Genomic DNA, 26538 nt, shown 5'->3' on the forward strand with positions numbered 1-26538 from the left:
TTACATAACTTTTACACTTGGTGGGAAAAAAGCCCACAGGCTTTGGTTCAAAGGTCACAGAAATGTGTGTTACATAAACGTAAGCCTACACCTGTCACCAGTGATGAAGATTAAAAAGGTAAAAATCCACACTTCTACGAAGCAGAGGAGCCATTTCTTTCCCCATGTGACCCGGTGCTGACAGTATCAGGGTCTACACAGAAGTAAGGTGTTCCTCTTCAGATCAGCCACACACTCACACTCATAATGTTCCCCCTCCACCACTGCCTCCTGTCCTGATCCGCCTTTCTTGCAAGTGAGGAGATTTCAAAGTATTTTCAGTGATCAGGTCATTTGGCTCAGCTCACTGTTAAGATCTTTAGGCTCCTGATTGACTCTTTAATAAGTAGGCCTACAGCACTTCTGAATAGTATAGATTAGCCTATCCAGCAGTTTTTTGCACATGAATATGTAAACAGTAAACACATTTAATGTCATTATAAAAGAATGGAATGCAGTGCACACAGATCCGGTGGAAACTGACAGTAGGATTTTAAAATTGTCAACCGATTTCCCAGACCTCAGAGACCACACACGGGGATAAATAATCAGAGGTTTTACAGTTTTTGTTGTACAGTGAGTGGTGTGCAACCACACGGCAACATCAACACACCACACACGAACCGATTTTACTCGCGAACATCCCCCGATCAGATGGGAGATCTTGCAAAACCTCTCGAGATCAAACGTGTTTTGATTTTTGGATTCTCCAGGCGTTTCCTCGCCACTACGTCACCTTGTTTTCTGACTGGCTCCGTGTCACAGTCAACAGACTCAAGCTCGTTTTTCCCTCGGGGGACACCACACATGATGAGAAATCGTGCCAAAACAATCCATCACGTTGAATATCCCCGATTTGAGATTGGAGCGGTCCTGATGTCCTTCCGAGGAGATGAGAGCAGTCTTAACACACCACACATGACAGGATTAATTTATAGGATTATTTTACGAAGATCGGGGCATCCTTAAGATTATCGGAAGGGGAGAATCAGGGCCAAAATCGGCCTAATTATCCTGCCGTGTGAAGCAGCCTTACGTTAGTTTGAAATATCATCTCCAATATGGCAACGACCAGCAGTGATTCCAAACACCTTTATAGAGACCAGTGGGATGTCACTGAGTCTATACATTCATGTTTTATAGGCCATGGCCAATAAGCATGGTTTTACAGAGTATAATACTATAGCTAAATTGGAAAACATGAGGTCCACTTTTGAACAAATGTCTTTATAGGTTTACCGTAGCATGAAGCCTTGTATTGCTACATAAGAGCAGAGCAGTGTTGCAGCCGAGAAGCCACTATGCCTTGTGTTCCTGTGACTTTTTTAAAGCGTCTGTTCCTCGGGTCTGCACTGCTGTGGCGGTTCTAAACCATGGTTACTCAGGAGCCAGAAAAATAGACAAAGAGGATCTAGGTTTTTTTTTATTGGAACTTTCTCTAAAATGACTTAAAAAGGGCAGATCTCGTAGCCTTTGGCTTGATCTTAAAAGACAAGTGAATTGGACAGTACCTGTGTTTCTGAATAATTATCTGTGATCACAACTCTGCACTTTATCTGTAAACCAATTTTGCACATTGTAATTGGGGTTTTCTCTTACCCAGGTCACCCTTGTGAAAGCGATCTTGATCTTCTCAATTGGTTAATTGTCTTGTTAAATAAAATGTCTTAAAACAAATCTCTCTCTTATCTTAAAAAAAAAAAAAAAAAAAACTAGGAAAAAAAAAAAAAGTACATTCAGGTCTCAGATGTCCACTGAAAGGAGTCGGCTCTTCAAACCGACTCTTTCACGGACCGCCCATCCCTACTCCCTGCTCGGTGCTCCGGCGTGCGATGCTGTAGATGCGACAGACTGACACAGACAGTTTAGAGACTGAATGCTGCAGCCGGGGAGGATATCAACATCCTGACAGACACCGCGGAGGACAACAACAACAACAGCAACACTACACTCGACAGCAGTCAACGTAAGACAATGACTTCCTGTGATCCCTGTCCCCTTTTTGTGTTATTATTAGCTCCTGTCAAGTATTACTTTTATCTTAAATGAGTCATCTTTCCCCGTTAGTGTGTCACAGTCCAGCCTGTCCCCTGTCTACTCACGGAAACTCCAAGTTCCGTGGCAGTCTCTTTTCAAAGTCTTTAGACTACTAAACGTTTCTACCAGGAAACTTAAGTCAGTTCAATTCAATGAGAAACAGTCATCAGCAGTCAAATCCATCACAGTATGTTTACAATGTTTAGTATAGTGTAGCTATAATTTATACTACAATCAACCTATTTTATGAATAACAAACTCAATGTGACGCGAAGTTATTTTTGTTTGAGTGATTTTAATCAGTCATGGTTTTACTATAGAAGGAATATAGTGATGTAAGTATTGTACTACCTGTGGTTTTGTTGGCCAATGGAAATAATTGTCTTTAAATCACTCAAATGACTTTTAAGGCCAAAGAAACAATGATTTAGTTTGGGTCTATCATTGATGATCTAGAAATCAGTTTAGTTATGGTGAGGAATAAAAACCCTTCTAGATTCTATTCATGAACTCTTTTTACGAGTTCTTACCAATGAGGGGCCCTTCATCAGAAAGAGACAACAGCTTAAACAGCTGCTCTTATGTTTTCTGTAACAATCACTGTCATTCACTAACTTTTTAGTGTTAGCAGCTAATTTGATTATTATACATTGTAAAACAGCTTTAATCCATGGGAGCTGTAGATGTTGATGTTGAAATTCAATTCCTGAAAGAAGACAGCGTTCCTGGAATTGAAGCATTAAAGGGAACTTTAGTGAAAGAGGGAGTCCTGAAAAAAAGTGCCGAATAAGTTCAATGAACTAAATGTAATGTCATGCAACTTGACTGATTCAGACACGTGACCAATGTTTATATTTGCGTGACTATACATCTTCTTGAGTTGCTGTGGCTCAGTGGTAGAGTCAGTCGTTGGTCGTCTTTTAACCAGATGTTGTTGGAGGTTCGATCCCCAGTTCCTGCAGCCTTATATCCGATATATCCTTGGGTCGCTGCTTCATTGACAGAGTATGAATGTGTATGAATGAGAGTAGCTGGCCTCTTTACATTCCAGCCTGTGCCATTAGTGTCATCAGTGTCTTTGACATGCAGTCTGAAAGCATTTTGAGTCAGAAGACAAGAAAACTGTGATAAAACCTTAAATCCATTTACCATTTAAGGAGGAAAATGGTGTCCATTTACACATTTCTCTTTAATATAATTTGACGACAATTTCAAGCAACTCGGTCACTGAGTTGGTTTTTCTTTGTTGAGTTGTGATTTGGGAAATGACCATTTCTTTTTAACCAATTTTGAAAATTTCAATAAACATAGATACTTATAAATTCCCAATAACCTGATGTCTATAGCCTTTTTAAATAATCTTAATCCAACGGCGATGTTGAAAGAAGACTTTTAAAGCTTCTATGAGCAACCTTTGGATTTTGTAGCTTTTGGCGCCCCCCGTCGAAATAGTGTATCTTTGCTGATTGTCTCCTGCAAGTGTGTCTAATGTGGAAACTATCATGTACCTAAAGCATAGAATTATGTGGATCACCTGCTCTGACGTCTATCCTTGCTGCAGGAGTTTCAGACATATAACTATACAGACATAATCATTGTTGTTGCTAAAGGTTTCAGTTGCTTTTTTTGTAATTCATTTCGAAGTATCAGCAATGATTTTGGTCCATTTCATTACAACTATACACTCCTCACAGAAGCTTTGAAGCAACATCGCCACCTTAGCTGCAATTAATTTATTTCAATCATACTCTCTAAGGCAGCAGTCATACTTTTTAATGAGCAGTTTATCAGTTTATTCACTTTGTAACTGTCAATGCTCTCGTTCTCTTTGAACGATTATAGAAAAGACGACTCTTCCCCTGCTGTCAGCAGCTTAAAAGTGCTGTTGTAGCTTATGGAGCCTCTGTTAACTGCAGCTCTGACCAAGAATGTGCATGAGCTTTTTTTTTTTTTTTTTTTTCCAAAGCCTCCTCAGTGATTAGCTCTCATTCTTACGAAGTCATGGGAGAGCAGCGCTGCTAACCTACTTCCCCGAGTGTGATCGTAATATCCTTATGTTCAGGCTTCTCATGTTATGTAAGAACAGGCAAGACTATCAGGCTGCTGAAACAAATAAAAAGCTGCTCCGACACATGGAGCTCCTCTCTCTCTGTTCTACATGATGCTGTGTATATTAGCATGTAGTCAACCCAAGAGTTCTTATCTTTCTACATTTTTATTGATACTACTTTACTGTAAACCAGCATGAAACAGCCATTTTCACTCTAAATACTTTCTTTCTGAGCTGTTGTGTTGTTCATGATACATTGTAATCTGCAAAATCCATGCATATCATATTCAAATCTTAATTTCCCTTGGATGGATCCTGCGTTTTTAACATTACCACGAAACAAACATTACACAACAAATGGTAAAAAGCACAGCATTTTGTTTAAATGTGACGTATTATACCCCTTTTTTTCTCCTTTTCAAACAGCCCCCTCTGCTCTAAATGAAACTTCTGTGCTGTGCTTTGGTCAAAATATAACATGAACGAGAGGGGATTTGTGACCCTGTAGAAACCAGCTCTCTCAGAATGCTCTGTTTTGGTGTGTGTCTCTTTAAATGCAATAAGCCCCCCCTGATTTTCCCTGTAGACATCACTCCTCTGTAGAGACAGTCCATGGGAGGAGATACCAGGGGAGAGGAGGGTATTTTCTCACCAGAAACCAACTTGCGATGTCACAAACTGAGAAAAATAAAAGGGAGCATTTTTCTCTGTGTGGTAAGACTGACGCAGAACACAAACAAAGGACTGGATGGATTTATTTTAAATTTTGTGAGTCAACAGACACTCAGGTTACCCAAATAAATGTTCAAAAACACCGTAAAACTGGATTTTTCATAATGTGTCCCCTTTGAAATAATAGAAGACAACTAACTCAAATGACCTGGAGGAGGAGGAGCTTCTGACCTATACTGCATCCAGCCAGCAGGGGGAGCTCCTAATGTTTTGCCTTTACTTTTAGGAAGATGTCATTCTGTCCATCTTTTGGTGGTGTTTATGGTCAGTGTGGCAGCACTCAAAAGCTAATGGCAAAAATTGTGTGACTTGTATCACTTTATCATTTTCTCTTTACCCGAGCACATTGGTTAGCTACCTGGGGCCGGAGACCCCTCTTGGGCTCCTGCGGTGGGTGCAAGGCTTTGTCTGCTCTAAAGCTTCAAAATGTAACTAAAGTCATAAAAACACACTTAACGCTAAAGGTATTTGGTTAGAACACGTGTGTAGCTTATTCTGTTGGGATTTTATGACAACAACTAAATCTGATGATAGTTTTTGACTGCTATGTGTCCTCGGCCTTGTCTTCAAATGGGTCCAGGGGACTCAGCTTTTCTTAGCACAAAGGAATTCAGGATGGGACCACTGCCCTAGAAGAATACCTTTTGTGTCTCGTATGGATCCAGAAATCAGTGTAGGACTGGGAGATGTGAGCTGTACATAGAACCTCCTTTAAATGTGGGATTTTATCTGGATTTGGCTCAAATGTTTTCAGCCTTTTTTCTCCTGGAGGAGTATGGTTTGGGCCTTCAGTTGGTTCTGATGTTTGACCCAGATCTTCTGTTTATAAAAGGGTTTACAGATTAGGAACAACTTGCAGACTCATCAGGTTCATCCCAGTTATACCAAACATGGTTGACAATTAGGTTTTAACATCTTAATGGTTACACTTCCATTCAGGAAGTATGAAATATGAAAGAGGGAGAGAATGAGCTGACAGTGTTTCCAAGCAACAAGTCACAATTCTAGCACTGAGGTTCATGTTAGCTATCATGCTATAGTTTCCTGGGGAAAAAAGGGAAAACCTTTCATGAAGTTCTTGCTTATGAGTCAAGCATAGACCGACTGTATTGACTAAAGCCGGGTCTGCTTCACCCTGAGGTTATGCGAGATCATACAAAACTCACGGAACTGGAGGTTCGTTTATCCTTCTTTGACACCTAATAATCCGAATAATGTGCTGTAGTAGGTAAAGCACATTTTTTTTATTCCGAACTTGAAGTTTGTGCATATTTGAGTGTAAAAAAAAAAGAACCTCTTTAAAGTGTTTGGTTTTTTTTTCTTGTGAAAGTTGGAAACCTTTTTTGATATGAACAATTGTGTAGACTTATCCTGGGCTTAGACATAAAGACCGGGAGAGCCAGGAATTGAACTGCTGATCTCAACAAGTAGACTTCCTCCAACAGAAAGTCCACACTTCAAACCAGGTGTTGGGGTCCAGCCAGAATGACAAAGCTCAGGCTGTGTCGTTTGGAGAACTACAACAAAAGACTCTTTATCCCAGCATGCCTTGCAGGTACTCCCAGAATGCTTTGCCACATCTAACACATAGGTGTGAAGTCTGGGAGGTATAAAGCCGGCTATGCTTCATTGTTCTGCCTCTTTCAAACGTCGTCTGGCGACGTCCGGGGATACCCAACTCTGTTCCTGTTTCACAGCACGCTTCTCTTTGTTTAAAAGTTTTGGCGCGCAGTTAACCGAAGGCCTTGAAGCACACCGACGTCCGAAATTCCGAGCTTAGATCATCCACTTGAACGCATCTCCGAAGAAGAGCGTCTATTTCTCCCGTATTAAAACGGTATTGAGAGAGACTGTAAGGATTACGTCTCGTTCCGTCCTTTAAAGAAAGGACATCCACGGAGATCACCTCGCTCGACGGAGGACACGACGGCCCTGCTCACCCTCTGGGACGCGCTACCATCACCAAACAACTGCAGGAAGATCGTTCCAGGACCCCCTTTGCTCCTTTCATCAACCGTGGACAAACGGTTACAAGTGAGGCTTAGCTAGGTCTGGGCAGTTAGATATAGAGAGTGTGTTTAATAACTGAGTTATTATTGTGAAACAGTGATAATATTTGCTTGGTGTTTGACCACTGTGTCTTAGATTTTACCAGAGTAAAATCTCTTTTGTTCTCCTTATTTGTGCCGCTGTGTCCCGTGTGTTTATCTATGAGCTCCCGCGTCATAACCGGGTAATAGACTCACTATCAGAAAGACTAGTGTGAACGCCGTCTGATACAAATCCGGCCACTGGCTTCTGGTACGTGAAGTACACTATGCTCTGAGTTGTGGTGAGCTCCAGTCTGAGATTGAGCTGTCGAGGTGCGTTGTTTTCTCTCGCTCTCTCGCCTTTACACACACACCTTTCGGTAGACGCACACACATAGAGATCTGTGGCTTTCCAGACGCTGCTGAAACGTAGATCACGTTCTGTGTCCGCCATCACGTGACCACGCGTGGTCGCCGCCATTTTGATCTGTCCCTGTCTGTCTCTGTCTGTCTGTCCCCCTCTCTCTCTCTCTCTCACTCTCACACACACACACACACACGCATGTGCCACGCTTGTTTGTTAATTGTAGTTTGGCTTATGATGGTTATTTGTTTGATTGGGTTTCATTGATTTACTTGACGTTGCTTTGTTAAATAAATTCTATTATATCTTAAAAAGTCGTTGTTTGTGATCACTGTGAATTTGCTTTGTGACTTAGGCTGGGTGAAAGGGCTTTGTGTTTGGATTTCACACCTTCAATTAAATACAGATTATTAATTATTAATGATATTGGTATTTAATTAAATAATTTGAGACTGATATTGGTAATATTTTGGTTGTTCCCTGTTTACAGGGTGGTGCCCCGAGGTTCATTAAACGCAGTTTAATAACAATTATTGATTTAGATTAATAATTAAATAAACTTAATTATTAATTTATTTTGACAATCAAATTTTACGTCATAAAACCCAACATAACCATTGGTCAGATATTCGCTCCTGAAAATCCCCAACACAGGGTACGTTTTGAAAAGGACCTCTGGTACAGAAACTCTGTAGATTAGACGTTTTGTCTGAGTTCATTCAGGTCAAACCAGGCAATTGGTGTTATTTTTTTTTATCATTACTTTGATGTCTCCATGTGGCTGTGTGCAACAGCTCACATTATTTGACTCTAATAGGCTTTTAATCCATCTGATTTGGGCCTCAAATCTTCAAGTCAGACGCAGGTGTTACAGTGGTACAGTAGATAATCTGAAGCGGTCATTGAGTTCTCTGTCTCTCCTCTTCAGCCAGAGCGATCCAGTCCCATCCAGGTCGACTCGTGACATGTTGGCATGTGCATCGTGTCTCTCTGTTTCCTTGCCTCCTTCTCATCGAGTCCCATTTGATGCCCAGAAACGGCCTCTCTGTCCCTGCTGTCAGTGAGATGTGTCCATGTGGAGTTGTGATGTGGAGGGCAAGTGAAGGAGCAGTCCATTCCCATACATTAGCTTGGCGTGGTGCTTGGTAGTGAACCTGAGTCCGCAGATTTTTCCCAAGCCAGAAACTTCAGGCCCCTCCAGCTACAAGCAGATCAAGGGTGGAAAAGAAAGTTGATTTTAATCCCCAAGGGGATTAAGAACCCCATGAGTGATTAAATGAGACTTCTGTCTCAAAAAGGACAAATTACTGTACCACCTCAGAGTTGGGAACCATTTTTACACTGGTCTGCAGAGCAAAGTAGATTATATGTACAGTATCTCCATTTCAGTGATTATGAATCACCTTGCGATCACAGGGGAGATCACATTTTTTTACTACTTAGTCCTGGAGGTCAATAGAAATGGATTTTGTCTGATCTTAGTCATACTTTAGCTATCTTTTCTCAGGAATATGTATAGACAGTGTTCTCTAAAAAATTCATCCACACAAGAAAGAAAATGTGCACTTAAGGGCACGTTGAAACATGCATCGGCATGATGATAGAAACTGAGAAAATAAATGTGCATTGGGTACCTTAAAACCGCTTCAAGTAGGTGCAAACAAGAACTTAAAGTTTTGCAAAAGGGTATTTTGACCCATACTATACAACAAGGCAATTCAAAGTGTTTCACACATCAAAAGCATCATGACAGATGAAAGAAAAGAAACAGAAAATGTAGAAATCACTGAAATTAATAAAACGTAGAAGCTCATGTACAAGTTTAAGTCCATTTATCGTTTATGTTAAACATATATTACAAAAGATGTATAGTTACATAGTCAGAAATGAAGAAAAACACAAAAAGTACTTTAAAAAGGTTTAACAAGAAGTTGGAAATTAAGAAAATGTGTGCTGAAGTTGACACTGAAACAGATCTTTCCACTTTATAAAGCAAACAGTCAACGCTCAAAGGAACAGCAAACCAGAACCCTCCAAAATCACAAGGATACCTCAGAGTAGAAAGTAGTAGTAGTGCTGGGTGCCATTAAACCGATGCAACAATGTTGTAAAAGTTACGGATTGTACTGCTATTTGTACATTGAGATATATTTTAGCAGTGGGAAGGGAATATTGTGAAATATTGTTCATCAGATGCATTTGTCAAAATGTTGCAATCATTATAGTTTGTTTGGAAGATTTTTAGTATCTCTATCGTTAGTATTTCTGTGGGCGTTTCTGCCTTAAAAGGATAGAACAGCTGAGAAGAGACATGTTTGAAAAAGGGCAGAGGTCGATTTTGAACCCACGGCCGCAGTGATGAGGACTATAGCTTCTGTAAATGGGGCACACAACATAACTGCCAAGGCTATCCAGCACACCCAGGGAATATTTCTTCAACTTTGTGTACTTCTGTGTCAGTTCGGTGGTAAAAAGATGTGTAATAAGGGTTGAGGTTTAAGAGAGAGGCAGCAACAATCAACGTCAAGGTTGGGAACAGTCAGTGAAGCTGGAGAAGGAGAAACAAAGACAATTCTGGTCTCAACCTTTAACAAGCTTTTTGACACACTAACCCTCCACATCAAACCTTTCTTTATGACTTTAGTGTCGTGTGAGAACATCACATTGCTTCTTGAAGTAACACAAACACCTCTGCAATGGAAGTACTCCAGGCAGCAAGTAACTGAAGTGTAATGACGTTAGAGCTGGTCGATTCGTATCATACAGTAAGTGAGATTGAGTACCCATGCTAACCAGGCAATCAGGTTTCTCCTTAGACACTCGTGGGGCCTCGCTCTTGCATGCAAACACACAAAAAACACTCATACACACACACACACACACACACACATGCGTACAACGTGCTGTTAATAACCATTCTCTCTGCATCATCAGCACTTTGTGGAGCTTCAGATGAAACAGCTCTCTGTCTCTTTTAATGCTCAGCAACCCAGAATACAGAACTAGAAGAACTGCATGAATCTTCTAAATGTTGTGTGGATGGTTCTTTGTGCAGCTGGATAGCGTTGTAATTAGGATGTACAGTGAAAAATTGTTTTTTTCATGGCAGTGTTTCATTCAGATTTTACAGATTTATCAGGCATCTTGACATGGAAATTTACCAGACCAGATGTCAGAAGACAAATCGCTCGTTTAGCCGATAGATGGATTTTGTTGGAGCCCTTGCCCCGATCACTCACAGTCGATGTGTAATGTCTTAAAACACTCAAAAAAAACTCCATAAAAAATTTGAGGCTGCAGCAGGCCTGCTCACAGAACAAGTCCTGTGAATCCCTGCGGTACTGGTTGGGGACACACTGATGCTAAGATTAACCCAATCAAAGAACTGGAGCACACACCTGTTCTAGAGTGTGTTCAGTATAAATCCTGCAGACAGCCAAATTATTGGACCAATGTTTGCATGAAAGAAAACTCAAAGGCTCTGACACAATTTAAAAAAAAAGTCTAAATGTCAAGTGTTTCATAAGTAGAATCAGCAGACAGCTAGCAACCCTCTACGGAGCAACACACTGACTCTGCCCGCTGAAGCGTCTGAACCTCAGTCCTTTCTTCATTAAAAATAAAAAGCCTTTAAACTTTTTTTTGTTTTACCTTTGAGGTTTAAAAACGTGGGGACTCTTGGTTCATGCTAAACATTAAAATATAAGAAGCCTCACCTCCCTTCACCGTGAGCTTGTCCCACCTGTCTAACTTCAGCCTTTGGCAACAATAAATCACATCATCATGTCGAGCTTCATTTGCGTTTTCAATTTGAATTCTTTCTGTACCATCATGAACTGTCTCCACATGTCCATGTACAGAAATGTAACGCTATAAGCTCTTTCTTTCTGTGAAGTCAGTCATGGAGTTGTGGGCATCACATTCCTCTGCTGGGTGAACTTTTAAGGTTTCCCTTTAGTGTTTTTTTTTTTTTGTGTTGTTGTTGCTTGCATCCTTGCGCTTGTTCACCTCCTTCAAAAGCTCTTCCACTTCAAAGCCAGTCCAAACCACTGTCACACTCCTGAATGGTTACTGTTTAAAACCAACAATGCATTGAAGATTTCTCTAAAACACTCTCCAAAGATACTTGCCTTCTTTTTTCATTCATTCGTTTTCTAGGCATAAAACAAAGTTGCTGACTGTCTCAAGCTGCGCTGTTGTTTTAATTTTATTAAGTGACCTTTAAATATGCTTGCGTTGCACTAAATCCCCAGGTTTCAGGTGTGTAATTAGACGTGTCAGCAATTAATCAAGCACGTCTGACCGCTGTTCTTTTTTCTTACCTCTGCTACCTTTCATCCATCTCTCTCTTTTCTAACAGACAGACAATATGGACAACAAGGCGTTGGAACCGGACTCTGTGAGCCTCCCCATGGAGGAGACCGTCATGTGTAATGGGACCAGCCAACCTCAGTCTCAGCAGGAAGCGTCCCTGTTGTCTCACCTGAAGAAGGTCGAGAACCAGATCAGTGAAGCTCAGCGTTTCTCTCACCTGCCCAAACGCTCGGCCGTGGACCTGGAGTTCATCGACCTCTCCTACACCATCCAGGAGGGGCCGTGCTGGAAGAGGAGAGGTAACGTGCATCCAGTGACTTCAAACTTAACCTGGGATTAATCCGTCTAAGGACTGCATCACTTTCACACCTCCTAGACCAGTGCAAACGATGCAAAAAAGACGCTATCTGATGCACATAGTGTACACACAGGGTCCAATGGTAAAAAGGTGAAAGTGGTCTTGAATAAGTCTTGGTATATTAACAGTAGATCTTATTCAGCTACAGTCAGCTGTGTAATTCCACTTTGTTGGGCCTTACAGCTGATTTTCAGAGGGAGAAATAAATTCCATAACTTCCATATGTTTCAGGACTAAACGTACCTGCTACGATTACTCGTCGTAATAAAGCATGTGCATGTTTTATGTCATAATGAAGCCTGCTCAGTTTACAAACAGGCAGACTTGAAAGTCTGCGTCTGCACATCTTAGAACAATAGGAGGAATATGACAGCTACTTGGTGACTTATTTTGAGTCATGTTAGTCAGATACAGACATGACTCTGGACTTCTCCATGATGAAAGCTGTCAGCGTTATGTACCTGCGTGTTTGTGCTCGTGCATGAAGTGTACCGTGCTGGAGCACACCTCTCCGGAGTGTGCCCAAGCCGAGGAATTGACTGAACAGAAGCGGTCACACCAGCCAAACAAACTGGACTTCAGGGTTGAAGCGTGCTAGGGCACGGCGCAGATTAGCAGTATGACCGCGCCCTCACTCTCACTCTGTTTATCTCTGCTCTTTTGGCAGACTGACTGAATCCTCCAGCACTCAGTTTGAGAACTGATGCTCGCACTTACTGCTGCTACAGGATCTGTATCGATCCATCTTGTGGACATCCTTTTTTAAACAGAAAGACAGGGAGCATAAAGACGAGGAGGAGGGCCGATAGATGTCAACACGCCTCCGTTTCTATGATCCATCAGTGTCCATAATGTTACACAGGGGATCAGTAAACATGATGTAGTGGAGTCACAGGCCATCTGAAGTTGGTCTACAAAGTGTGTGACTCCAGTGTATTCATGTGAGACTGTAACTTGAGTCCACACAGCTGAGGAAATGATTCACTTGATAAACATATTTCACTACTTTATGCTTCATACATTTATTTATATAACATCAATAAAAGGCAGCTATGATAAGCAGGGATGTGTCCAGAGGAGTGGACGGGTGTCACATTCCCCCATTGAAATCGTTTTGGCCACCCCAGGTGACACCTCAAAATCCTTGTCTGTTATTGGCCATTTGCTTTGCCAGAGGTGGGTCCTTTGTTGAAATCCACCAATCAGTCTGTGATGCAACAGGTAGCTCAAGGTTTTCAGTTTGCAGATTTCAATCAGAATCAGAAATACTTTATTAATCCAAGAGGGAAATTTGGGAAATTGGGCTTTGCTCAAAAACACAGTCCAGAAGTACAGAGATGATTTAGACTGTAAAATAAAATAAAAAGATACTAAATAAGCAATAAGTACCAGGTAGGACTGGAACGTAGAGCTATGTACAAGCTAATGACTTAAAGACTGAAATATAAAGAATATTTACAGTTAATAGTATATGTAGTGGATATCAGTGTAATCTTGTTCTATATTTCATTGATAGAGCTCAATCTGAACAAAATGTGTGTGTGTCAACTGTTTATAGACAGATTACACAGTGTTAAATGAAATAGTCCAGTATCCAAGTGTCTGACTGTCAAAGAGGGGAGTCGTAGAGTTTGAGGGCCACAGGCAGGAATGACCTCCTGTGGCCCTCTGTAGTGCATCGAGGGTGAACGTACATTACATCGTATGTTGTTCTGAGTCCTTGAAGAATTCAGCTTAGGAGATGTATGTGTTGAAACAATCTTGCTTTACTTTAAAGTCGGTTATTGACCGTAAATAAATGCTCTTCATTCATGTGTGCACACAAACATCAGGCCACCCCTGCACGAGTCAGTGCCCCAGTTGGCCCTCCCAGTCCAAAAAGTCCTGGCATGCCCCCGATGAGACTTAAACATTTATTCTGAGTCCAGATGACAGTAATTTCTCTCCATGTGTGAAATAAAGTAAAATAAAGGAGACATGTCTGAACATTCTGAACTGAAAGAACTAGCCTCAGCCAAACATTTTGTTTTGGAATTGTGACAAAATTACGCAGAACATTTTTCTACATGAATCACATCATAACCTGTAGAGAAATTGCGCCCTCACAAGTCTTTACAAATGCAGCGATTATGTTATTCATAACTGAACCAAGACGACTGCCAGGAATTCATAGCTTGTGGCAGCATGGATTTTTTTTCTTTCTTTTTTTTGTCAAGAAAGCACTTTGTAAGTCGGAGAATTGAAAAAGATCACTGAGGAAAAAATGAATGAACACACAACTGTATTTATTAGAACATAATGAGACAGAGCTTCAGAAAAAATAGTTTGAACTACTCACTCTGTGATATTGATTCATTCATTAGTTAGACAGGAATTTTTGCAAATCAATTAACAAAAATAGATACTAATAGTTACAAAATGAGCATATTTTGAAAAATTTCAACTTATTTAACACTGAAAACAATTGACACATATTTGCACAATTTAATTTTATAGCATTCAGCCTAATCAAGAAAAGGTTCTTTGTTGAGTCCTCTGGCCTTCAGGGTGTCCAGGAAATTAATCCAAAAAGACTTTTATTGCAGTCTTTCAGACCCCGACCTCTAAGGGGAACTGTCTCTTTGCCTGTGTATTCGAGATCTGCTGTTGTATTATTACGACTGTTCAAATGTCTATCCCCACAGAATTGACTTCATTACTGCATATGGAAAATTTGTGATCACACATTTTTGTTTTTAGTTGCAAGGGCATTTTAACACAACAACTTCTTCTGTCCGTCTCCAGTCTGAGCCTCTGCAAGCTAACAACAGGAAGAGTCAAGGAGCACAACACTGAGATCAGAGTTTGCGATTGCTGCAGCCGTGTGGAATTCCTTTTTGCATTGCTCCAACATAGCATTTCATATTGAAGTTTTGAGAGGTGTGGTTCGAACTTGATTTTGAGTGTGCTGATGAAGCACTTTGCTCAACAGCATTATCTTTAACTTAGGTGACCACATTTTCTAAAAATGGCAACCATTCATTTAGGGATTAATCCTCACAACAAATCTATTGAAACGTGTTATTAAACACCCCAATAACCCAGAAAACTTTAAAGGACATGTTATTTTATTCTGCATGCATTTGCAGGGTTTTTTTCTGGAGAATGTGTGTTTGTTAAGATGCTTCTTTATATTTCTACAAAGTTTAAATAAATAATCTCTGCGCGCTGTCCATGGTGCTGAAATACATCAAAACAGATACTATAAGGTTTCTTCCTTTGTGACTCTCAAAAACAGACATTTAAGAGCAACAACAACATGAAATGTAGTTTCTTTAACACAGCACAGAGGCGGCACCTCTCAAAGGTTAGAACTACATTGTGATGAAAGATGATGCAGGGGAGTGCTCTGTGCTAATGCTGTTAGACTCAAATCCAACATCTGATACTGCACAGAGTCGTGTGCATGCTCACAGACTGTTCAGAGGTTCTTCTCCTGTTTGACCAGTGCAAATCTTGTAGCTGGTTTTTGCATCATTCGGGATATTTATGTAATAAAAGGTGTATTTTTGACAAACATTTAACAAGAGTTACATAATTAACTTCAAGGGGAACAAGCGGGATGAGCTTTCCTTTCTATGAAGATAAATCCATTCTGAGTGGTCGATCCCCTTTTTGTTTTTGCAGGTTTTAAAGCCTTACTGAAGTGTCTGTCTGGAAGGTTCTGCAGTCGGGAGCTGATTGGGATCATGGGGCCCTCAGGGGCCGGAAAATCCACGCTAATGAACATCCTGGCTGGATACAGGTGAGAGAGAGAATTCCTTTTAACTTTAAAGGTGTGTAAACACAGTGATCATGAAACTAAGACAATCTCTCCTGAATAAAAAAACCCAATTGATGAAGCCTTTATCCACAATGAAGAAACACTGGCTTTAATCACAACCCTGTACTGTATGACCCATAAACAGCATCACAGAAAGAAAAGCATTCCTGTTTTCAAACAGGGAGCCTATTGGAGTATTTTCTTTTCATATAAATGAGCGTAAAGAAAAGTAATTGGTTCAAGAAGTTTGGGAATTGCTCAAGTAAATTACTTATTCTACAGCGATGTACATCAGAGTATAAGTATGACATGAGCCAGAATCTAGAAAAGAGGAAACATTGTTAGAAAGTGCAAACAATCTTTGAGTCTGACCACACACACCGGTGCTGACTTAAAAGTCGTTATCAAACAACACCATCGTCATTACCATCATCTTCTTCAATGATATTCCAGCAGTATAAAAAACAGGCTGGTTTAACATAATACTGAGAGGCTGGATTGTCTGACCTCCGACCTTTCTGTGACCTTTTGCTGCTTTCAGGGAAACAGGAATGAAGGGTCAGATCCTGGTAAACGGGAAACCCAGGGACCTGAGGAAATTCAGGAAAATGTCCTGCTACATCATGCAAGAAGACATGCTGCTGCCTCACCTCACTGCACGAGAGGCCATGATGGTGAGACGATACGGACAGGATCGTAGAACAGCCACTGACATCTCAAATGTGAAACTGTGAGCCCATTTTCCACTAAAGGGAACCGGTGGCTGGTTCAGAGCTGGTTCAGAGCTTTTCTATTTGTAGAGCAGAAAGTCGTCGATGCTACTCATGGAACCATTTTTTTTCTGGCCGGTTCTTTGGCTGTCAAAACACAAAGACCTGGAGCAGCATTAGGCTCTGAACCAGCTCTGAGACTAGCTTGGTGGAAAAGGGGTATTAGTGATTTATTAGGCTTCTTCTGGATTGTGCTTCAGACCCTTCCATCGGCCTCTTGTTTCCTCTTTGTGTTCAGTGTTTTAATACCCGCTCTGTACATGACTCATTTCTGTCCTCTCTGCTGCAGGTATCAGCCAACTTAAAACTGGATGAAAGTATGGATGTAAAGAAAGAACTGGTGAGCTGAAAACACATTCTGCTTTCCTAACACAGAAAAACTTTATTTTTCCCAGAGAGAATTTATGTTCCACAGTACATCCATACCATGCAAACAATACAAACAAACAACAGTTGAAGTTTATCAGAGACAACAAACCAATCAGTACCTGACAAAGATGAGTGCTGGCACGCTGGTACCCTCGTGTGGTCTCTCTGTGCAATGACACCCTCAAGGGCCAGATGGAAAGGACAGTAAATTCCGGATTAAATTAAATTAATTAATGACTACATAACCAAGACATTCCAGGAGGCTCATTCAAGGAATGCACATACAGTCCCCTGGTGCAGAAGTCTCAGAAATAAACCACTGTGTCGTTAAACCAAGAGCAAGGTACACGATAAAAACAGAGAAGAATACAAGGACATTTTCAATCAGTACGGTTATTATGGTGGATTAAGGTGGAACAGCCTGATGGCAGAGGGAATGAAAGATTTGGAAATGAGATTTGCAGTTAGTAACATGCATTAATGGGACATGCCTGCAGACAGAGAGAGAGAGAGAGAGAGAGGAGGAGGTCAGCGTGTCAGTGTAAGCTTATAGCAGCATATGTAAGGGCTGCTCTAAGCCTGAGCCAGCCCTAACTAAAAGCTTTGTCTAAAAGCACGTTTTAAACCTACCCTCAAAGTTAAAATAAAGTCTGCCTCTTAGATCGATGAATGTTTCCAAACAAGTAAAGAATCCCATACTACTGTCGCAGAGAATATATGCAAGGCAAATAAGCCTCATCCTGCAGGCTTCACGTTTTCATTTGTGAATTAAAAAGTAGCCCTTTCTCTCTCTCTGACTTTGTGTGTCTAGGTGAATGAGATTCTGACTGCATTAGGGCTCCTGGACTGCGCTCACACTCGTACCAGCTCACTGTCGGGGGGTCAGTGTAAACGTCTGGCCATCGCCCTCGAACTGGTCAACAATCCTCCCGTCATGTTCTTTGATGAGCCCACCAGGTGAGAAGAACTGATGCTGATGGACCTAATTACTGATGAAAAATATAAAGTTAGAAACTATTTTGATCCAATGAAACTTTACTGTTTGAAGTCTGTGTGTTTATTACTTCAAAGTCTTTTGTGACATTTCAGGGTGATTTCATTGTGCCTGTCTCATCTTGGAACTATAACATAACTATCATACTTGTCAGATATTGGATTTGAGTCTATAGCTTTTTTAGCCTTACAGCTGTTGTAAAGAACAAGTCCCTGGTCTCTTGTTGGACACTTCAACATGAACCTAACTGAATAATAGTGTTTCAAAATCAAAAGTATTTTTACTCTGCCTTGTCGTGGTCTAAGACTGGGCGAATTTCGGATTTTAAATCAAGACCACCGCTGATTGGCTTTGTTTTTACAACATGACTGTGATTAGAGGAAAAACACCCCTTTCTAAAAACAACAAATAACTTCAATTCATTCATAATGTTTGTATCCCCCGGTTATGACCTCAAACTTCCCAGTGTAAAGGTCTAAGTGAGTGACACGCCCCTGCGCACAAGACGAGGATTTTTCAGAGATATTTATGGTCTTGGTCTTGTCTCGATCTGGATCCCTAAATGTCTTGGTCTTGTCTCAGAGCACACACTTACAGTTAGTTTGGTCTTGACTCAATAATAAATCAGCACAAATACACCTTAAAGTATACACTGACTTATTTTAAATGTGCACCTGTACAAATTAGAGGACATTTATGCAGTTCTCATTTTAATCTGTTCATATGTAAGTAATGTTTTCTGTTCCGGCTTTATTTCAAATGTTTAATGTGCAACTCACAATGAATCTTTGGCTTGGAGACGTGTAATAAAGACTGTCTGCATCTCTTACGGGACACAATTTACAACAGGGCTTATTTTTATGATTCTGTACATGTTTTTGTTTTCTTCTCAGTTCAACCCTTTATTTTATTCCCTCTCTCTCTCTCTCTCTCTCTCTCTCTCCCTCTCTCTCTCGCTCAGTGGTTTGGACAGTGCGTCCTGCTACCAGGTGGTCTCACTCATGCAGTCTCTGGCTCTGGGAGGACGGACCATCATCTGCACCATCCACCAACCCAGCGCCAAACTGTTTGAGATGTTTGACAAGGTTGGAGCATCCTGTGACAAACAATGAAATATGTTTTTGTTGGTGTCATCATCAACCTGCCATTCTCTTGTTCCTTCACAGCTTTACATCCTCAGTCAGGGTCAGTGCATCTACAAAGGCTCTGTACCGTACCTCATCCCTTACCTGAAGACTCTGGGCCTCTATTGTCCCACCTACCACAACCCTGCAGACTTCAGTATGTCCTCTTCACTTCCATTATCACTTCAATGAAAACAATCTGGAACATTCCTTTTCTAACCTGCATGTCTTCCTCTGCTTCAGTTATTGAAGTAGCATCAGGAGAGTATGGAGACTTGAACCCTGTGCTGTTTGAGGCGGTCCAAGGCGGACTGTGTGCAATGGAGGAAAAGAAAAACCTCAGTGATACCAACGGCCCGTCAGTCTGTACAACAAAGTACCCCATGGTGAGCATTCGATGATGTGAGACAGGACTAGTTTAGGCTGGCTATGACCTTTGACCCTCACAGGTTTACTGTGTAGCAAAACCCTTCCATCAACATCTGCTAGATGATCATTTCTTGGTAAATCCACGGATATCGTTGGATGACTTCCAGGAAAAACCTGCTTTTCTGTGCAGCTTTAATGTCTGCATAGTAAAGGAGGTGCACCGTTAAGTTTGACTTCAGTTCAACAGGAGACTTTGAGTAACACAGCAGCTTCACCACGACTCATTTCAATGATATGAGACGGATTAACTTTAAATTACTGAGCATTAAGTTAACAAGATAACAACATCATGATGCAAGCTTTGTCAGGTCTGTCCTTAAGAGGAGAAGAAAACAACTGTTCAAACTGTTATTGAATGGAGGTTGGATTGATCGCTCAGAATGCGTTGGGGAATCTAAGCGCTGATTTACTTTGACAACAAAGCGTCAAGCCGATTTGTTGCTCAAGTTGAAAAGATCCATAATGGATTGTCAGCTGCCGATTGGAACTTGTACCTCATAAGCGTGAATAATGTACTGCCTTGTTGTTGCTCTCCACACAGACTGTTTTTCCTGAATACACCAAAAGCCTACGGATACCTTATTGATCAACATAGCCTGGACTACAAATTTAATACAAATGTAAAGGCACATTCCTATTCTGATGATCCATGACAAGATTCTACATTTCTCTATAGAATCTATAAATAGAGGTTAATGTTATACTAAACTAATGTTAATCATTCATTAGATGATTATGACTGATTTATTTGCTGAATACTAGTCACCAAATTAAACATGGGTCTAATTTTATAGAAGCCACATAACACAAGAGAATCACATTTCTCTTGCTCGGAAACACAGTCATGCAAGACAAAGATGACGGCACAAATGTGTCTGTACAAAGTCATGAAACGAAGGAATAAACAGAAAAAAAAATGAAACCAAGAATTTAAAGTTAAAACGGAAACATTTGTTTACTAGCATAAAAATGCTGTATTAGCCATCCTTATGTAGCTTACCTAAATACGTGATCATGACATGATCTTTTCTCCATTTTCCCAGGACGGACAAACTGAGAGCCATACCTTTGCAACAAGCACACTTACACAGTTCTGCATCCTCTTCAGGAGAACCTTCATCACTATATGTAGAGACCAGGTGGGTGACCTGCAGTCAAAGATACTAATCACACAAGAGGGAGTGATGATGCTCTGAATATTTTAATGGCTCTAAATTGGTCATCAGCACGAGCTCACTGAATCACAGCCTTCATGATATTCAGTACATCATTGGGACCTCAAGTATGATTTGCTTTAATACAATATTTATAAAACATAAAACTGCAGTACACGTAATAAACAGTTCTCCCTTCAGTGTCCAGACCGCTTTTCTATGCTGATGATAGGTTACAGTTTAAAGGTCACATATTATCCTCCTTTTTTACAATTGTAGATACGTCTCAGAGGTCCCCAAAACACATATGTGCAGTGTCTTATTGTAAATCCACTCTGATCCTGTTTTTGATCATGCCTATAAACCCCTCTATTTCAGCCCTGCTCACAACAGACTGTTTCTGTGTCTGTAGCTTTAAATAGGTAAATTAGCTGTCTGACCACGCCCCCTATCTGGAAGGGCATGGGTGACTCGGGCTTTCTTACACCATGCTCTATTGTTTACGGTGAGAAAACAGACTTGGGGTGGAACAAACATCTCATGAGGGGAAAATCTCCAAACGGCCTGTTTGAACACACATTATCTGAAAAGTGTATAAGACGGAGAGGATGACATTTTTATCATAATTCGGGGGTTTGTAGATGGACTAGAGACACAGTGTTGTTTGAAAAAAGTATGAAGTGTGTTTTGCATGATATGTGACCTTTAAATCAAATTTTATTTGAGGAAATACTGTAGGTCAAAAACAATCCTATTACGTACATGTGAAACAGATAACAGTAATCACAATACCAACACTTTTAAGAATCCCTGTGATGTTGGTCTCCATTTAGGCAGTCTTGGATAGTATCTTATCCAACCGAATAGCAAAACTAACTGATGTATAATGTAGAAGAAGTAAAGCCGTCCAACAGACCCCAAACACATGAAAAAAGTCATTATATTACAGAATAAAATATTTAAATCAAAGTGAAGTGACTTTAAATAAGACAGGAACCTGTTTAAAACAGAGACAGGATGTTAATTACTCTTTCATTTGTTGTCAGGTTTTGACCCACCTCAGACTGATCTCCCACATCGCCATCGGTGTCTTGATAGGTTTGCTCTACCTGAACATCGGCAACGATGCCAGCAAAGTCTTTAACAACACCGGCTTCCTCTTCTTCTCCATGCTCTTCCTCATGTTCGGAGCGCTCATGCCCACCGTGTTAACCTGTGAGTGTGATCGAGAGGAGAGAGCTGACTCCAGTTCTTATTGATACTGGTCTTATATAGTATGTTGTGAACGGGTATACACATATGTGCGTTGTTGATGTTTTGCACCATGTGTAGTTCCTCTGGAGATGTCTGTCTTCCTGAGGGAGCATCTGAACTACTGGTACAGCCTGAAAGCTTACTACCTGGCCAAGACAATGGCTGACATCCCGTTCCAGGTGAGCTGTCAGTGTTGGAGTTTGAGGGGTGGGTTTACTCTGTGGCCCTATTCAGACAGCCCATTCAATATTTATACTGCTGTTACTTCTTCTTCAATATGAATGTCATAATTGGAGCAGGCAAAGTTATCCCAGCTCTGTACTTCCATCGTAGGCAGTTACAGAGATGTTAAAGAGATGGTTAGCACTGTCAACTCTCTTTTCTTCGTAGTTCACATTTTTCTTGTGTTTAGAAGCTGCTTTAGCAAAACCTCAAGCAAATTCGACTTAGAGTGTTGACAGGGACGTCAGTCTGGAATTAAAGGGGTTCAAGTTCAAGTTCCAGCATGGACAAAGATATAACATTGGGACTGGTTGCTGAGGAGGCACCAAACCCACTGCTGCCTTTGTGTGTGCAGCCGTCTCACCCTGACATCTCTCTGTGCATGTGTGTATTCTTAGCCCATAGGTGTGTGTATGTGTGTGTTATGTTCTATTACATAGTTCATGTATTGATCTTCTTTGTGATCAATACAATCCTAAATTAGGAATTCAAATATTGTGGAATTGCTCAAGCCGCCACAAAAATAGGCTGTTATAGCTGCAAATGTCCCCGAACAAACTGTCCACTTTAAGTTCTTTCATTTTTATGCTTAGTCTCAGATTGTTATTCTTTGGTGTCTGTGAAAATAAAAGAAAATAGAGTAAGATGCTATAAACTATAAATGGCGTCTGTGGCTCAGTTTGTAGAGACTCCTAAACGAAGGTCGGGGGGTTCGATTCCTAGCTCCAGCATCTACACAGCCAATGTGTCCTCTGGAAAGACAATTAACCACAGATTGCTCCAGCTGCTTCGTCTGCAGTGTGTGAATGTGTATAAATGGGAATAGTTACTTCTGAAGGTAGAATACATAGAATCCTCTGCCATCAGTGTGTGAATGTGTCGGTGTGACCTGAGCTGTGAAAGTGCTTCGGGTCGTCAGAAGACTAGACTCCATTTACCCAATGTCTGTGACATGTACTTTAGGTCACACAAATATTGTGTTTAATCCATCCAAGAATGTGAAACACCAACGTTACAAAACAACTCAAACGGATTGAAAAAGACTGACTCCACTACTCAACAGTTAATAGTGTTGTTATTCCAGGTGATCTGCCCCATCATGTACTGCAGCATTGTGTACTGGATGACGGAGCAGCCCCCTGAGGTCAGTCGGTACCTGCTCTTCATCGCTCTGTCCATCTGCACCGCTCTGGTGGCCCAGTCTTTAGGCCTGCTGGTCGGAGCAGCCTCCACCTCTCTACAGGTACTGTAGCGGTGCATTAATCAGGTCCAGGATTGCTTTGCAAAAAGACAAATCAATTCTGTGCCTGTGTTTACAGGTAGCCACATTTGTTGGACCCGTCACAGCCATACCTGTGCTGCTCCTCTCTGGGTTCTTTGTGAACTTTGACACAATCCCCAAGTATCTGCAGTGGAGCTCCTATGTGTCGTATGTCAGGTAAATCAGCAAAGAGATGTTGTATAATTCACATGTATAACAACCTGCTAAGTCCACTGTTCCAGTTCTCACAGTATTATTTCAGAGAGATACGGTATACCCTGTCACATCGGCCAGTATCGCACGCTCGCTGCCCACACGGCATCTGTTAGATTTTTAATATTTTGCTCTGTGAATTTCAGTTTCCCTTACAAACAGTATGACATGCAATGTATTTGTATTCACTGGACAAACGTTAATGTGGTTCTTATTATTGACGAGCTATTGAATCAATTCACAGCACTAAAAGACTTGTCAATAAATGTCTCATGGTAAGACACTACCGAGGCCTTGTAGAGCGCCCTCCTTCCTCTTTTCCTCTTTCTGTGAACCCAAGCGACAGAAAGTAAATAGAAACTTGGCGTCAGGTTAAAAACAGTGTGAGATTCACATTTGTCTTTGGCAGCTGTTAAAACACTGGATTGGGAAGCAATTGAATCAAGCGGATTTTGTTGCTGACGTTCACTTACGCAGCATGCTTTTAGGAAATACAACACAAATCAAACCATCTCAATAGAGTAGACCAGCAACTCCCTTTTCTGCAGGTGAAATCCCTGTTTGTCAAAGGAGTTTGGTTACTTAGAAGACACAGCTAAGCTTCTTATACTTAAACAACTTACTCTTTAAAATGTACAATATTTAATTGACACACTTGATCTGAATGAAATTTGCTTTGCAGAAATGTTTTACTTTATGACAGATGCTGCTCTGAGATTATAAGAATCAGTGTGTTTGATCAATGTGTACTCTGCAGTTGGATTTAAAAGATTTACTTTTCAGTTAGTAATTATGAATGTGTCTCAGAGTTTGCATCTCTTCCACAGGTACGGCTTTGAAGGGGTGATCTTGTCCATCTACGGGATGAACCGATCGGAGCTGGAGTGTCCCGGGAAGGTGTGCAAGTTCCAACAGCCAGAGGAGGTTCTGCAGCTTCTGGACGTGGAAGATGCAAAGCTCTACATGGATTTTATCGTGCTGGGCATCTTCTTTGTCATTTTTCGGTTGGCCACCTACTTTGTCCTCCGCTACAAAGTCAAGTCTGAACGATAGGTTTTTGATTAGCCCATCACCAAACTCTCAAGGCACTCCCTGACGTCATTCCAGACCTGGTCCCTTTTCTTTGCACCAAAAATAACCTCTCCTGTGTGGGTATCATTTCTAATCGCTGCTTAAAGGACGGAACATATGTTAGGATCTGTTCGACTGCATCAGAGGGCAGCGACTGACGATGCAGAGCAGTGAGGAATCATCTCGTACAAACCAACATGGACATGTTTTACCTCAGACAGCAGGACTTAAATCCTGCACACAAAGCCGTCTTCGCAGTGAGGAGGACAAAGAGACTGAGCCACTTTCAGCAGCTTTTACTGCACTTTTCATATTCCTGCAAGGTGGATGTGATACGGTAGCACTTATTGGAGTAGATGTGCATTTTTATCTTACATCATGCAACCCCATTCTGTCTGAGCGTTAGGACTTCAGTGCCCCTTTGAGAAAAGAAAGACTGATCTATTCGGGCTTGTGTCCACATGGTGCTGTTTTCTGACACATAAGGACTGGAAGGTGAGGTTCAGAGAAATAGACCCTACACCCTACGCTTTTATATCTAACATATGGCCAACAAGCCTTTGTGAAGTAAAACTATTAACCTTTACTTTTTAGTATCAATCATTCTTGTAATTTCAGCAATATAGTAAAAAAAAGGAGAGCTGTAGTACTGAATAACAGCATGGCTGTGATTGGTCATGCCATAGATCGTCACAGCAGAATGATATTCAGTACAAGATTAACCAGCCAACAAAATCTAACTGTACAGTTGAAATCATTATTGTGTCAATGTGGCCACAAACGGAACAAGCTTTGCCTTTTTTGGCAGCAGGCTATCAGCTTGTAAGAATTGCCCCCCTCCCCTCCCCCCCAAAATCCCAGTTCTGATGAAACAAGCAGCGACTGAAGTTTCCTGATTTGCAGCTAAATGCCCTTTGAGTGAACGTTGAAGCGGGGTTGGTGGTTTGGCCCAGTTGGTAAAGTGCACTACCCCAGCAGGGGGCTCATGAGCCCCAGGTTCCACTGTGATTTAGCCCTTTTGTGAAAGTCATCCCCACTCTCTCTTTGCCAGTTTTGCCCTCGAGCTGTCCTATCTGATGAAGTGAATGCTTGGACAAACCCTCTGAGGAAAACATCACCATGCCACCGCAAGCTCTCAAACATTTGCACTGGAGAAAAGGTGTGATGTATTGGGCCTAAATGAGTGAACACTGGATAAAAGCAGCTTGTTTGTGGATGTAAATCAAATCATTGTTTGAGCTAGATTATTTTGTAACATGTTTGTAGTTGTAAATTAAGCTTCTGATTAACTACGGATATTTGGTATTTTTTTACATCCACAAAAAAAAATCTAAAATCTTGTGAATCTTAGTTAAAATATGTCAGCCTTAATCATTTTATACCGTACTGTATTATCTTTAGTATTTTATGCATATGTTATTATAAAAAGTATTTAAGCAAACTACTACTGTATTATTTGTATTGTTCACAACCATTTATGCTCATTCCTGCAGTCATGTTTGGTGCTATATGAACTTTGTGTTTATTTAAATTTCTTCACATTAAAAAAAATGCTTATGGACTGCACATTGAAAAGATGCAGAGCACTTAGGTGACAACCAAAGAAAAATTAGTTTGAACTGGAAGTATGCTCACATTTCATTAACACTGTACTGACAGTCTTTGTGTTTTTGTCGTCATTAGCGTCTTTGAATCATGACTCTGTTAAATTACATCCTGACTGTACAGCTATGTAAGGTGTCTGACATTTCAATAAACACTGATCACAATGATTCTAATAAGTTATCACTTTATTACACAAGTCTGTTGAATACTTGATTCTGATTGGCTGTAGGGCGTCCATTACTTCCCAATGATTGAAGACGCTCTTGACAGTTTTTTTTCCTGCCAGATTTACAGAAGGTTTCAATCACAAGATTTAATCTTAGTTGTATTTTATGTATTATTTGAC

The 26538-nt window shown here is 40.8% G+C and overlaps 1 protein-coding gene across 1 annotated transcript; it reads left to right on the top strand.

Moving 5' to 3' along the window:
- Positions 1-1879: 1879 nt before the first annotated feature.
- On the top strand, positions 1880-26347 carry LOC306830090 (ATP-binding cassette sub-family G member 4-like). The gene is made up of 15 exons (XM_079353334.1): positions 1880-2005; positions 11613-11865; positions 15591-15708; positions 16268-16400; positions 16786-16836; positions 17677-17822; positions 18821-18944; positions 19026-19140; positions 19227-19369; positions 20456-20551; positions 21613-21781; positions 21899-21999; positions 23127-23285; positions 23362-23480; positions 24344-26347. Exons 2-15 carry the CDS (start codon positions 11622-11624, stop codon positions 24567-24569), a joined length of 1944 nt encoding a protein of 647 aa, XP_079209460.1. The 5' UTR covers positions 1880-2005; positions 11613-11621; the 3' UTR covers positions 24570-26347.
- Positions 26348-26538: the final 191 nt, after the last annotated feature.

The sequence above is a fragment of the Symphodus melops genome (assembly GCF_947650265.1).
Source record: "Symphodus melops genome assembly, chromosome: 10".
In the NCBI taxonomy this organism is placed as follows: domain Eukaryota; kingdom Metazoa; phylum Chordata; class Actinopteri; order Labriformes; family Labridae; genus Symphodus; species Symphodus melops.

What these genes read in the sequence shown, in the direction of transcription:
- LOC306830090 (XM_079353334.1), top strand. Translation starts at nt 11,622, where the DNA reads ATGGACAACAAGGCGTTGGAACCGGACTCTGTGAGCCTCCCCATGGAG. An exon ending in CCACAACCCTGCAGACTTCA is followed by an intron (nt 19,141 to 19,226) that starts GTATGTCCTCTT and finishes CCTCTGCTTCAG; the next exon opens with TTATTGAAGTAGCATCAGGA. An exon ending in TGGCTGACATCCCGTTCCAG is followed by an intron (nt 22,000 to 23,126) that starts GTGAGCTGTCAG and finishes TTGTTATTCCAG; the next exon opens with GTGATCTGCCCCATCATGTA.